The sequence below is a fragment of the Epargyreus clarus genome, unplaced genomic scaffold (genome assembly GCF_041222505.1).
Source record: "Epargyreus clarus isolate Ecla_fem2 unplaced genomic scaffold, WU_Ecla_fem_2.2 ptg000014l, whole genome shotgun sequence".
Taxonomy (NCBI): Eukaryota; Metazoa; Arthropoda; class Insecta; order Lepidoptera; family Hesperiidae; genus Epargyreus; species Epargyreus clarus.
This window is the reverse complement of record NW_027332222.1, coordinates 8,114,471-8,130,448: the sequence shown is the minus strand read 5'-3', so window position 1 is coordinate 8,130,448 and position 15,978 is coordinate 8,114,471. Positions and strand designations below refer to the sequence as shown.

Sequence of the window (15,978 nt, the reverse complement as noted above, 5' to 3'; positions counted from 1 at the left end):
GTTGACCATAAGTCATCTTATTCTTCCACCCTTTGAATTTGGACTTTTTGTATATCTAAATTCATTCGTCATAGGTATCTTTTCCCCATAACAATATGAAATATGACATGAAGTTTTATAATATCTTTATTTTAAAAAGTTTCCTCATGTTTGTAACGTCTTCGAACAGAAAACGATTTTCCGAATAAAAAAGGCTAAAAATATCACATTGCATTCGGTATTATGAATTTCTGAAAATGACAAAAAGCTACCTCAACTATTCTCAATAAAGTAGTGTGCATTTTATTGGGTTACGTAGGTGGGGTATTTACAAGTACGTAAGTTACACAATAATCTAGAATGACGTAGCCCAGACGATGACTACGACAAAATAATTTTATGCTTCACAAATTTAACAAGCGTATTCATTTATCTAGTCTCGGGTTACATAGACTGAATATTAATCAACCACAACCTTTGATGTTATAATTAACGAATGGGAAAAAACTAGAGCACATCCATTCCAATCTGTGATAATTGAGAGGTAATTCTCATTTTGCTATTTTGTTGTTCTATACAAGCTGCTGACATATTAAAGTTGGTATATACATTTTGTACACCCTACCCTGTTTCACTTGCTACTGTATTCTGTTGTCTTAAAATCAATGGTTGTCTGGAAGAGATCGCTATTTTAGTGATAAGACCGCCGGTTGTACGCTTAATTATTTGTTATTGTTGTTTATTTTATTTTGTCTTTGGTGTGCAATAAAGAATTTTTGTATTGTATTGTATTGTAATTTTTAGATATACAAATCGTTTTGTCATTATGTCATTTGAACACCCGGATACATGTCAGAATTGTCTGGCAATGACTTGCTCGATTGTCCGGTTCTCTTGATTACCAGTTAAGACGCCTGTCTCCCTGCTTACGAAAATCAAGAGAGAAACAGATTGCGATAACTTTAAGCCAAATGTGTTTATTTCGTTTACTACGAGGACATGTTAATTGTGACGTTGTCAGTTATCTTTGTTTAATTACTCTCGAATCGCAACATGGTATCATCAGAGAGGATACGGCAGTTCATTATAATACTTACTGAAGTGTGTTAATTAAATACAGGTTCAAGTTCATAATATATGTTATGAACATTTACATACAACAATATTGTGTTCACTCATTTACGGCTTAAATGGCGTAATTAAGTAAAAGTATTTAAAGTTGAATATTTTACACAGTGGACTTATTCAATAACGAGTTATACTTTTTATTCACATATTTTTAATTTATACTATATCTTAAAAATCTTTTAATTCTATTCCATCATTCGTCTGAGGTAAAACAGACGGTTTATGAAAGACCACTTACCCATTAATACTCGATACTTATATTCCTTTGGGTTTTCCAAATAGCTTATCGATTAATTCATCTCCCGTTTTCGTAAGCTCTGAGAAACAATAATAATTATGGTTCATTTAGCTTTCGCTCATTGTAATAATAGATATGAATATAATGGAACATTTATGATTACCTAACACAAAAAACCGTAAAATGTTGTATGTTGCACTGTAGCGTATCCTATTATTCAAATTATATAATTAATCCTATTATTCAAATTATATGAATATTTGAATTATTTATAATAATTATTATAATTAAATATATAAATTTCATAGATATTATTGTCGAATTACTATAGAAAAAGGAAAATCCTTCTATTGTTAATTAATAATTATATGTTTTTTTGTTTTTAAGTGGGACTGGACAATATATTGAATAGGTATACAAAGCACTCTATATTTTCAAACTTGTTCTGATTTTGGAATGATGTTTAGTAACTTTAGAAGGTTTTTACACCTGTTCGCAACAACTTCTCAGCGGACTAGCAGTTTGGCATACCTACATGCTCTACGTATCATCTCATTAACATAGATAACTATTTCTCAAACATAAATATCTTAAAAATTGCTTTTATGGAGGCATACAGCAAAGAACATGTTTTTCTATACACGATAAATTACATATTATGTCAATTGACTATTAACGCAATTTATACCAAGCGGAATGTTCCCTTCAACTATCTCCATTTCTTTACATAAAATAGAATGGTTACATTAAATAAAGTCCACATTAAGCAAGCGTCGTGGCAAGATCCATTGCAATATGCATGTAAATGCTGTCAGATGGTCCACACACATGCATTTCAATGTGGCGGTATCCCGTTTGTATGCATTTATGCAGCTATTTGAACAGCTTATACTAAATCTAAGCTAAGTTATCCTTTAAGCGATATTTGTGTGTTCTAATGAATTATAACAGTAAGTTGGATATTCCTGAAGAACTTGTACACTTGTAGTCATATTTTTCTGGCCGTATGCTTAATGACATCTGTTTCTGTTCAAATACGAATTTTGGACTTCTTAAACTTCAGAACAAGCAATACTTATAGGTATTTATTAGAACAGCGTAAAAATATATTGATTGTATAGATAAACAGAAAGATAATGGTAGACGGTTTTCCAGGGAAACATTTTCTCATGAAGCATATTTCTGTTTTGTAGCTAAGGGCGAAGAAAGGCTGTTCAACTTTGTTGAGAATCGAGGCAAAACAACTAACAACTAAAGTTTCCGTTTTATGATCGGGTTTTATGTAAGCTGATATTAATTAAAGATTTCACCACTTTTGTTGTGCTTTTTAGTATGAAGTAACTTGATTATATTATATGGACGGGTTTCTACTAAATTTAAATACGTATTTTCCTTACTCGTGTATTATTCTTTTACTGCTAGTCGCTTTGGGTTGGTGCTTCCCACCTTCCCTACAACCAGTGTCGAAGCTACTGTCATAAGCGCCCCTAGCAAGATTTGAATTTTGTGCCCCTGGTCAGAATTTGAGGTCCCCCTCCTGGACTTTATCTAGAAAAGGAACTAGTACGACAGCCTTTTGTTCGTTAACTCATTGTAAAATAGCTTACACGGTTTATTATTCGTATTGGTGGTCAAAATGCACCTTCCCGAAGGTGGCGAGCACAGCACCTGCCCGTCAAGCCAGAACCCAGCTGCGAAGCTTATAATAACATTACTTTCTTCTAATCAGAACACATAGGCACTACAGTGTAATGAAAGCTCTTCTCCAGAATGTACTAAAATGTATGTAAAGTTGGCCTAATTCCATTTACCACTAGATGGCCAATGGATTACAATGTTTTAATTCCTGCTACGTCTGGACTTAGTCATAGACTTGATTTTTTCGCTACGATTTGGTCATCGATTTTATTACGTTATACTTATACATTGATTAATGAGAAGAATCTAATTCTCTATTGTAGCCAATAGATATCGTAATAGAAAAGCTTATATGATGTGCTGTATTATTCTACTAGTGTATAACCTTTATTGTTCTATAAATACTCTTACCTTTATAAGATTAACTGTCGTTTCTGTCGACGAACAAAGAAACTGTCATCGAGGTTTGTTTAAAGCTTTTAAAGCATGACGCAGATATCGCGAATAAAAGGGTTCGGATTACACATAAACATTACTTTATGTAAGGCAAACTTTTTATAATTATTATATTAACTTGAGATACTGATGCTGTATGGCTTGTGGCATAACCTTTAAAATAAGTTAAAAATAAAAGCTACGCATGATAATATTTTTCCTTAAATGAATAAGCATGTCTCTTCATATAGAAGTGATACCGAGATATACGAGTAATTACATGTTGAATATAATTTTCTATCATAATATTATCTCATGTGTCGTAAATAGATAGCTACTTGATGCAACTACGATCCTATTAATATCTCAATTATTTATAGCGTATTACATCCGAATTAATCCGATTACGGTAATAGTAATTGTACATTAATACGAGTTTAGGAGCAAATAATAGCGCCGACGCTGTTCATGATTATGTAAGGCTGTATCGGCAGATGTACTCGTACATAAATATACGTATACAAGTATATGTTTGCAGCGATGCACGCGAATGATTTGTGGCCGTCGAGATTGCAACCCGACACGCGGGTCAAAGACCGGTTCGTTTTGGGAAACATTCTCAGGTCCGCCGGAGGGCCGCCGGCCGGCGAGGCCCCGCCGGACCGTGACCTCATCGCCACGTTTTTACCGGCCTTTGCCTCTTACCGGTGATTAGTATAATGAGTGGTGAATTGAGCAAAGTAAGATGGTGTGTAAAAAGTTTTATAATTGCAAATAGGGCCTCCTGTCGGTTCTTAACTTTGTAGGTATCCTATCTTTTTAATTGGAACCAACCAGCACTCATGAAATTTCTTTAAAATCATTTCAGCGGTTTCAGAGATTCGGAGCCTACAGACATAATGACACGTGATTTATGTACAATTGAATTGATGAACGTACGAACTCTAATGAATTGATTTAACTCTACTAGGACGGAACGAGGGTAAGCAATATCGGCTTACATTTTCCCGTTAATTGGATTCATGAGGATTCATCTAGTAATGAGGGTCTAAATCTTAAAACCCTTGATTTCGATTTCAAACCATTTTCATTTTGTTACGTCATCCATCTTATTTATTACGTAAATTATATTATTTCTCAAACAAAAAATGCTTATTTTCTTTGAATCTACGTGACAGTTGCTATTTTGCGTTGTTATAACAAGAACAAAAACAAGTTTTAATGTTTATTAACTTTTATCGGTACTTTAGTCTTGCGGTCAACTTTGTAATGTTAGCTAATTTATAGATCTACCTACACTCATTCTTGATACAACGGAATGTGTCATAATTATGTCCATATACGAGTATGAGAGTTGAAAACGAGCAAAATGAAATACTTAACTTTTTACACGGGCATAGAAAAATGTTAGAGAAACATAAAGCATGCCACTTTTCCACGCACTGAAGGATTCTGCGCGGATTATTGCAGTATCTAATCTCGTAATAATTGGCCTCGGGTACGCTGCAATGTCGGCATACGCCTAAAGTGACCATATGTTACACTTTGAATGAGACTGTCCTGTTTTCAGCTACTCTGTCCCGATTTCCCGAAGGACGAATCGGGGACGGAAAAACTTCTCGTTTTAAGATAAAATGAAAATGTCACAAAGTCGGAAAAATCGTTACTCGAGGGACCTTTATGACAAATTTCAGAGATACACATTTCAAAGATTATTTATTAATTAGTGTTCATGACTTTTTTTCGTAGACGATTTCCTTCTAGCGAGCTGCGAATTTGACTTTTGTTCCCCTAGAACAAAAGGCAATTGATAATATAAGAAATAAAAGGTTTCTTGTATTTTCGATTTTTTACCCAAAATTTCCTACAAAGTAAAGATGTCCGGTTTTAACGTACAATAAAAATGGTGAGCATAAGCCCGACGTCTCAACAAAAACCCGACAGAGCCTACAAAGTGCACCGCACTCGCCGCCTCAACCTTTTTTGTTTATTTCCCTTCGTTTGTTCACTTCGCGTAGTTATGGATTTCCGCTGGCGAAACCGCGTGCGTGCGTCGTGTCATTTGTCTTATTGTAGGTTATGTGCTTCGTATTGTTTATTTATATACTTAAACGAACTTTTGCCCGCGGCTTCGCTCGCGTTACGAAGTAATATTTTCATCCCCTATTTTATCCCCTTGGGGTAGAATTGATCAAAATCCTTTCTTAGCGGATGCCTACGTCATAACATCTACCTGCATGCCAAATTTCAGCCCGATCCGTCCAGTGGTTTGGGCTGTGCGTTGATAGATCACTGTGTCAGTCAGTCACCTTTGAGTTATATATATTTATAAAAGAAGTACAAAAGTTTCTAATAAAAGTTGATCTCGATACTAAGAAACATACTAGTAAGTAATGCTTCCTTAGCTCTCATTTCTATTCGGGTTGATTAATCACGAAACAATGAAAATGAATACACGCCGTTTGAATTTAAAATTGGAGTATGATTTAGTCGATCCAAATAAAAGAGACGCTCTTAAATCTCGTTAAAAAGAATACATCTTTAAGTAGATATTATTTGTGCGGCAAACGTTGAGTCATTCGCTCAAAAAGAGTTAAAAATATTAGCACCGTTCTCCGAGAGACACTCGTACTGTAAACACGCGCAATACTTTTAATATGCGTTCTCGGAAACTGTTAGCGAAACGGTGTAGGTGTTTATATGTACATACGAATGTTATTGGAAACGATGATGCGCCGGTTAGTTATTAAAAGTAATATTCTCTGACGGATCGCGCATCGTACGGCGTACGTGCGCTCGCTGGACGCTCACCAGGTTGCGCTCAGCCGCTTCCCGGAATCGAACCCCACGCGGCCTTGCGATGAAACATCGTTCAAATGTTTGTTTTACTTTCCAACGATTCAAAAACGGCTCCCGCAAAATTTTACTGTTCGCGGGAATCGCTAGCTCCACGCGGCGTTTTGTTTGCGCAAGTCCCGTTCCCTGAATAAACAGCTGGTAGGTATCGCTTCTGTCGAAATCTATTGGGGTAAAAGAAACATTTCTCGGATATAAAGGTAAGTGGAGCCGGGTGTGTGGTAAATGAGTTTGAAAATCGCCGAGAAGCAAGACTTCTTCGTTTGGAGAGTTTAATAATGTAATCCGCTTTTCGCGGAATAGCGGCTGTCATCGGCAGCTGTATTACGCCACCGGCATCGCAACGCGCTGTGCGGGTCTGTCCCTATAGGGTACTTGTGGCTTTCGTGACGTTAAATTGAATCCATGTAGCGATTTTTGAGACAAAAAAATCCCCTCAACTGTCGACCGAATATGACTTATGCTTATTTATTTGTATGATTCAAAGAATACGCTTTGTTAATTTTTAAACGTTTTTATTCTTTATTTGTGCACTTACTGTAACTAATATAAATCCAGTTTCAACCTTATTTAGTGTCAGTTATCGCTGGATGTGAGTCTCTCAATAAAACGACCTCATGCTGCTTTATGCTACTCGTAACTGACAAACAACACTTAGGTTAATATAGGTAAATACACACTGTTATATTATTTAAAAAATGCATCTTCTAAAGGGCTATATAGGGGATGAAAGTTTGCATGGTCGAAACTTTTATCTTCTCAAAAACTTCGCACTAAATTTGAATTAATGATAACGATCGACGGAAACTAATTCGAAACCACAATATATTTCGAAAGATGAACTAAAACAATAAAAAAAATACAGAATTGAATAGCAACATATTGCCGAACGAAACAAACCCACGATCTTTCCTGCTCGTGTCTACCGGAATGACACTCCATTAGTCTGTACTGCGAATTGTTTCCTGTAGATATCGATCTTATCGCAAACAACGTCGCGAACGCGCCTTATCTCAATTCTCAACCACGACTCGATAGACCATGCTGATGCAGATTACGTTACTTTATCTGCTAATCTTACATCTCTAAATATTACAGTTAACAATGGAACTGTTTGCGTTGCGTTAATTAAGCACGTGCTATTTTATTTAGCTAGATAAACGATAATGGCCAAAACAGCTATGATAATGTGTCATACCTTTTGCTTTTGGTAATGGTAATCTGAATGATATCTAAAAAAAATACCGATTGGTAGTAAGTCGTGCCCCACTTTTCCCCCATGTCCAATTTCATCATCATCATCAACGTTCAAATCATATTAAGAAGACAAACAATAAATGATGAAATTAATATGAAAGTTTTACCTATAGAGTAGTGATAAATTGGACATAATAGATAGAATAAATATAGTAGCAGTGATAGCCTAGTGGTTAAGAAACTCGGCCTCTCGATCGAGGTGTCCCAGGTTCAAATCCCGGGCTCGCAGGCAGGCACCTCTGATTTTTCGAAATTATCTGCGTATGCGTGCGTTATGTGTAGAAATTAATTATCACTTGATAAAACGGTGAAGGAAAACATCGTGAGGAAACCTGCATATCTCTCAGATACGCAGGTTTCCTCACGATGTTTTCTCATTCTAAGAGGAGATCCGTGCCCAGCAGTGGGACGATAATGGATTGACAACAAATATTATATATATTCAGCTAATGAAGAAAATCATTTCGTAATTACAATCTGAATTCTGAAAATGCTGCAGGCCGCGCTCCCGTATAATTGGATAATATCAGAATGCTTTTCCATTAATACATATTGCAAATTGATTTTCGGAAATTAAATGTCCGTGGAATAAATTCATGTTGTATTTATTGCCACAGAAGCACCACTGATATACAGAAACACAGATGTGTGTCACGCATCAATCAATAGGATTAAATTAAAACTGAACTGACTTTTGATTTTGGTTTTAATACATTTATGAAGGTAATAGGTTTGTTTCAATTTAACCTTTTAGAATGTAACCGCTTCTTCGCTAAAAGCGAGCATTTGTCTTTTTTTACACTATTTCTTATACGACTCAAAGGAACACGCATTCCACCAGATGGTAAGTGGTCTCTGAAGCCCAGGGACATATGTTACCAATTCCATATAGTATTAGAATTTAATCACAGGTGCACTGTTCTCATTATTATTACAAGTATATTTAAATTCAATTATAATTTTTTGACACACGATCCTTTGAATGCATTATAATGTACACAAATCTATAAAATTAAAAGAGTTAAGTGAAGACAAAACGCCTGGCCGGAAACTCGTCTTTATAAAAAATGTATGTTTCACAGAAACATAAAGAAAAAATATACTTTACGATACAACAATAAATTGCAAATGGTTTTCTGGCTTCTAAAAGGTGAGAATTAGGAGATATATCTTGCCTGACTCATATTGACGCTGTGAATTGAAATAAAATTTATTGCTTTGAAGATACACATTGCCCGCGTTTATAAAGACGAGCTTTTACGTATCGGTATACTAGAATGTGTACATTGAAAAATGTATTGAAAAGCCTGTAATTGGGATCAAATATAAGACTTATCTTGTTTTTTTTTTTAAATCCTTCGAGTGTGAAGAATACTTATGATTAATTGCCCAAACCCGCTATATAAGCGATTCTTAACACAAAGCACAAACACAAGTAAGACTAAAGTATTATTCATCTTAATGATAAGACTCAAGTCTTATTTCATGTCGGCAATGATGCGAAACTCACAAGGACAAGGACACCTTAGAACCTTAGTTGCATTACCTCTACTTTCCGCGCTCTTAACTGGCGTAGAACCACTAAGTTTAAGTTCTGCATTATGTCCATGAGCGGCAATGACTGTTAATCGTAACATGGATGTAATGCTCGTCTTCTTCAGCCCCCAAAACTTACCTTACAAGTAGGTACAGGTAAAGTTACTAATATTCTATTAAGTATATATAGTACAGCTGTTACATGTATGTCCTCCTTTGTTCCAGGTTCAAAGACGGCGTGTCGTACCCATGGTCCGCGGGCGTCTCCAACCTGATACTGTACCCGGAGGCGGCGAACCAGACCCTGTACACCCGCCGAGCGGCCCGCGCCGACTCCGGCAACTACACCTGCCGGCTGAGGAACGAAACGCACAGCGAGACGCACACTGTCCGATTGGAAATATTAGGTGTGTGTGTTACTTATATTAGAATTACTTTCAACCTTCAAAAATAGTATGAGATTTTAATTGTGGCTTTTATCTTCAGAAGCTTAATAGATTCCAGGAAAAAATGGAAGAAAAATAGATCCCAAAAGTACACGCGTCTGTGTGCTTTTGAGCTTTCATCAAGCTCTTAATCTATTTGGAGAATTTCTCATACTATACAGCTGTATGGATGGTTTCGCTAATGAATAGCATTGCTTGTTAAAATTAGGGTAGATTACTTGGTTGTTTGCTATCTCAACCGGAAAAGAGACCTGAATAAAGTCGATTATGATGCTCTTCCTCTCAAAAATCACGTTAATTAATGAATATCTCTAATTATCATATTTAAACATGCTCAAAAATTGTTTATTTTATTGCTTTGCAGCGAAACGTTTGGTTATTTGAAATATTCAATAACTGTATTCGTTTAGCTAAAATATTGTAGCGGGAAATAATAATGAACGTAAAAGGTAAAGAGTTCCACGAAATCATATATGATATGAGTAGGTAAATGTAGTGAGAATAAGGTGAAAGTACAATATCAAACAGTCACATCCCAATAAGCAGAATTTCATAACTTTCTTTTGAGAACCATATTCATGAGAATGCGTGAGATAAAACTCGGAGCTTCGTAAAATATTTAATCAACAAGAAATAAGGTGCACTTTGAAGTAGGTAGGTAGGTACATGATCACGAAAACAATTACACCAGATTGGAATAACGGAAACATCGGTGTCGCTTGCATTGCGGGATTTGCGAGCTAATGATGCACGATGAGTCCGTCAGATTTGCATTCGTGGAAACCGTTTGTGTAGTGACCTAAGACCCTTTTCAGATTATCCGATCCGATGTCGAAAACGGACAGCCTTGGCGTGTCATTTGCGTTATATGTACCGAAAATGGATTGAGATCGTTGTTGATATTCTCCCATTATTAATATCGATTTAACCCATTTTTACCTCCAAAAAAATATAAATTTGACACTGTCTATTTGTTTATAAATAAATTGACAAATTATCGATCTTCTTTGTCTATTATGTGTCTTTGTTTAGCAACTCGTTGTATAGATTAATTATTAATAATGGAAGATTGATTCTGTTGTATTTTTATTGATTATCTGATCCGATAACGGTAAACATTACACAGATTTATTGCTTGTATGAATAATTATGAAGTGCCATGTGCATAAAATATACCAATATCGGATTGTTAACGGTACTGGTATGTCGATAAAAAAGTCGTACAATTTTGATTTGATATAATTTTTATATGTCTACAATTTTTCTGCAAGCAATAAATGTCGGAGTATCCGATTGCCAATCCGTTATCGGATCTTCCAATGTGGTAGCGCACTAACAATCTGAATACTTCGTTTCACAGAAAAGCCGTCGGACGAACCGAAAACAATGTTCATTTCGAAGGACCAGTGGGTGGAGGAAGGGACGGGGCTGCGGTTGTTCTGCGAAGCACTCATCGGTAAGCTTTCTCTCACCTACATAATAATTTATAGGAATATTACATTACATATATTACACAGTAATTTGTTAATCATCACTTGCTTTAATTAAGGAAAATGGTGCGAGAAATTGATGAAAGGAAGTTTTGTAAAATTAGTTCTCAAAACCGTATGAAGTCTTGAAAGGTAAGTAAGGTTCGACCGGGGAGCCACACCCAGTTTCAGCGTAAAGCTAATCTCCTTGTCGGTGGAAGCATATGGATGCAACCTGACTTAAAAATAAATGAGGGGATCTAAGACTTTAGAAGTGGCAAGGTATCTGCGATTGACTTCACATATAACCTGTTGTATTTGGAGATCCTGGAAGGATGTTCACGGATAACAGTTACCAGGGACGGACACTGCATGTTCGTTTCCTGCTCCAATCTTTAAAATAAAACTACAAATCTGACCAATGCGGCCGAAACATTTTCCGGTTGAAAGGAGATACGTGCCCAGCTGTGGGACAACAAAGGATTGATCATAAATTGCAATAGGCACATACAGTTTCTGGAATCAGCCACGCGGTCACAGCGCGGACGATGAGTAAGCTAAAAATAATTTGCCTCCATTTTTCCCTTCGGAGAATTTTGTATTAAATTGTTTACCGTTAATCGTACTGCATTGGTGTAAAATTATAGGATACTATATTGCAATGACATAATAGTTCGGACGATTCTTTGTCATCGTAACACGCGAGGAATCCTAGGCACATATTTCTCGTATGAGGAAAATACTAGATAAAAGTCAGCGGATACAAATGATACGATTAACCTTATGTTTCCGATAACTATTACCTCGTCCTTTCTTTGCAACTATTGTACCGTCAACTCATTACTGTGCTATTGCTGGGCACTGGTCTCCTCTCAGGATGAAAGGGGTTAAAGATCATTGTCCACCGCGTTGGCCAAGTGCGAGTTAGTTGACTCTAGATGCTTTTAAGAACTCTTTTTTAAACCCATCAGGCGTGTACGAGTAAGTTTCCTCACGATGTTTTCCTTCATAGTAAGCATATGTTGATTCATTTATAATACCCACAAAACTTAAAAAGTCATATGTGCATGCCTGGGATTCAAACCTTTGATTGAGAGGCCAGTTTCTAACTATTATTCATGGCGAGACCATAACTCCGGAGAAATCCACGAGACCTATTTCTCATACGAGGAAAACTACGTTAAGCTATCGGATACAATTAACATTTTGTTTCCTAGTAAGTATTACCTCTTCCTTTCCTAACAATTGTAATGTTCGTTCTATTAAACGTACCTGTACTGTAATAATTCTACGTATTTTCCTCTGTATTTTCTACGTATTTAAGTAAATAAATTATACTTAATAATTAATTAGGTATAATTAAAAAAAACGTCAAGGAAAAAATATCTTTATTTAATAAAGCAAAAGTAATGTTTGCTTGAATGATTGTACAATGTCGAAAGTGCAATTAACCCACTTTAATTAAAATACGTAACGGGATCATTAAATGAGGTTTCATCCCTGATTTAACCTTGCCTAGAATAATTTTCAAGTCCTGTGCAAAATTTTATTCTTAGGTATATACCCACCGGACTTAGCTATGTAAGCCTGATAATATTAATAAGTTGGATTGTGAATTATAAATATGTTTTTATTGATTTATCAATCGGCTATTATAGATTTGGCAGTTTGAATAGCATTAAGCAGGTCGTTAGTAAAGCGGAAATGGCATGAAACACTATGAATAACAATTACATAATTATAATAGTTTGTACCTAGTGATCAAAGATAAGCATCATGTTACTATCTCACTGCTAGACATGGTATACTTTATAATGAGAAGAGTTTAAGCCTTTATCGCGGTTTGATCGACTTTGCAATTATTCGAGAGTATGAAAGTAGGTTAGATAGTTCTCTCCTTATGGCAAGTGATAATTAATTTCCAATATGAACACATTTTTAATATAATGTGATCATTATATTTAATATCAGTTTTTGAGATAATCCGGATTCGAACACCGGATTCCCATTGCACACAACTTCTATCAATTTTAAGAGAACTTGCTTTTAAAAATAGTAAAATGTCTCCATCGATGAAGATAGTTTTTTGTTCGTTTTACAATAATTTTAACAAACAAAAATGTAATCGTCCATCACATCCACTCATTGTTAATATTATAATAAAACCAAACAAGTATGTTTAATAATGTTATTTATATGATTAATTCATAACACATGTGTGAGCACAATGCAAACATTACTATGAGTGGTAGTTATTTGAAATATGTTGTGTATGATTTATTTATCTGTGATGGCTTAGTGGTGTGCAAACGCTCTCACACTGGCGATCCCAGGTTCGATGCTCGGGTCGGCATTTCTGTAACGAGGAACGAATTTCAGGAAAACGTGAGGACTTATGATGCCTTAGATTTCTGTATAAAAAAAAATCCAAGGTATGTAAAGTCTAGGTAGATCTAAGGCATAGATATGCGCAATTGCGCATTTAGCCAACTTTGTGTATTATAGCATAAACTTTTGTCCAATAAAGAGAAAGCCTGTGCCCAGCTGTGGGATAGAATCGGCTTAATGGTGATGAGTAATTAATATTTATGTTGCAGGCCGGTCGTATTTAGCGGACGCCCGAAGCGATTTACGATGGTGGAGGTTTTGGCCGAACGGTACCGACGGGGAGCTGTCACCCTCGCAAACGGAGATTAAGACCACTCGGTAAGAAATGTATAATTATTGTCTTAGTTCTACAGTAGGATTGAATAATGATAAACAGTTTGCTAACTCGGATATTTACAATGAAATATAGGTTACAAAAATATACGTTAATTAATACATTTACGCTATTAATAATCAATATTTCATATGTTTGTCTACCAAAAACCGTCATTTTACAATAAAACTACGATTTACCAAATTTCGATCTTTAGTAAGCAAAATTTTGGATGGAATATTTATAACAACTTATCATTAACTAAGTTGAATATGTTATAAGCCTACTAAATATAATGGTCGTTGTATGTACAATTAAAAAGATGATGATTAAATATTTTTATGCCTATAGAACTGTATGTATATCTCTATTTATAAGCTTATGTACTTATTTTCATTTAAGTGTGTTTATACAGACAGAATTAAACAAATAATGTTCTAACTCAACACACACTAATATTAAATGAGTCAAGTAGACGCCTATGAATATGATTATTGATCTCTGCCACTTCAGACAGCTTCTAATATTTGGCTAACACTACTTGAGGAAAATCTGCTGTATATACAATACACATATGCGAACAGCCTCCTAATCTGTTCGCTTATATGTATATATGTAGTTATATCTATACTAATGTTATAAAGAGGAAAGATTTGAGTGTTTGTTTGTATTGAATAGGCTCCGAAACTACTGGACCGATTTAAAAAAATCTTTTACCATTAGAATTCTTGATTATCCGTGATGAACATAAGCTATAGAATATTTCCAAAAGCGTTAGGGATCCGTATGAAAACTTCGATATTGTAATCAAATGTCGCGACGGACCTACGTCAGTGTTGTATATAGTTGATCACAGACCTGTATCAAAGGTCAATGTACTTGATGTTAGTAAAGTTAGGAGTCTCTTCGCTGTGTGATGGAATAGTAAAACCGAAATCAACAAGTTTGATAATTTCACTGCTTGAAATGAATAATTTATTAGAGAGCTATTATTAGAGGGCTATAATTAATGATCAGGTCTTAGGGTGCTAAGATTACTATTTCGTATTGAAGCCTCATAGATATACCTACCTATGAGGCTTCAATACGAAATAGTTTTCGAGTTAAAGATGTCCAAATAGTAACTTATAGACAAAATATTAATAATGCGAATTTTTAAATTATAGGTAAATTGTTTTCCAAATCGAATATCAATATTACGTCAAGGATTAAACATACAAAAGCTATATTAGAAAAGTTTTTAGATTATTTTCTACTTTCAATTCTTTCAAAGAGTAATTTTATATAGACAAACAAGTACCTATACCTATACCTGTGTATTAAACTATCAATATATTATCTACCCTTTTTACTGTAGAAATTGATCGTTACACGAACGTTATTACGGTAATAACATAATGACCACTTTTCATATGAAACTATAGACCGTATGTATAGTATTCCGATTATATTGACATTGATTGGTCTCAATGCGCAGCGCTCCTGGAATTGAGTCGTAAAGGTCAAATGTATTACGGAAAATGAGTTTTCTACATCGTACCTAACCTTCACGTATACTGTCCTAACTAATATTATAAATGTGAATGTGAGTTCGTTTGTTTGTGGCACTTTCACGGCTTAACTACATAACCGATTAATAATAATAATAAGTAGTAGTTGCGCACTAGTCATTCCACTGGGGCAACTTAAAGCATATTGCACCAGTTTTTTTTTATAATGTAGGAGTAGCAGACGAGCATGCAGTCCACCTGATGGTAAGTGGCTACTGCCGCCCATGGACATCTGCAATCAATCCCAGATAGGATTAGATATTCCTACCTGAGGTCGGCCACAGATGAGCCGCTACCCCTGAGGACTAAGCTGGAACGCCTCGGAAAAGTCTGTCTCCCACACCCTTCAAAACGGAACACAGCAGCGCCTAACACTGCTGTTATTAGGGCAGAAATCTGGAGTCGAACTACAAAGGGTTCTACCACCTTATGTCTCATTCTTTGGTACACTCTGAAGCCCAAACGGCTTCACGGATTTTAACTTGTGAGGTGTCATTGGATTCGTCTAAATTGTGGGAGTGACATAGACTATTTTTGAGTTGGGGTTTTTTGTTCTCTCGTTACAAGATGAAAGTAGTAATTCTGATCGTGAGCGGGCGCTGCCACCGATGTACATCTGTAACCACATCCAGAATAGGGCTCTTTCTACATAAAGCCGATCACAAATACGTTGACATTTCTGGGAATTAAGATGTTCGCCTCGTATAATGTTAAAGGTAATTCGAGTATTATGTTAGCACCAAGG

At 35.5% G+C, this 15,978-nt stretch overlaps 1 protein-coding gene across 1 annotated transcript in view; it reads left to right on the top strand.

Annotated features, from left to right (window-relative positions):
• LOC140747421 (uncharacterized) overlaps positions 1-15,978 on the top strand; it is a 62,276-nt gene that overhangs the window by 37,930 nt on the left and 8,368 nt on the right. Inside the window, exons 3-5 of the mRNA XM_073079862.1 lie at positions 9,293-9,474; positions 10,874-10,969; positions 13,580-13,688. Of these exons, the coding sequence (XP_072935963.1) occupies positions 9,293-9,474; positions 10,874-10,969; positions 13,580-13,688 (387 nt within the window). The remainder of the gene's footprint in view (positions 1-9,292; positions 9,475-10,873; positions 10,970-13,579; positions 13,689-15,978) is intronic.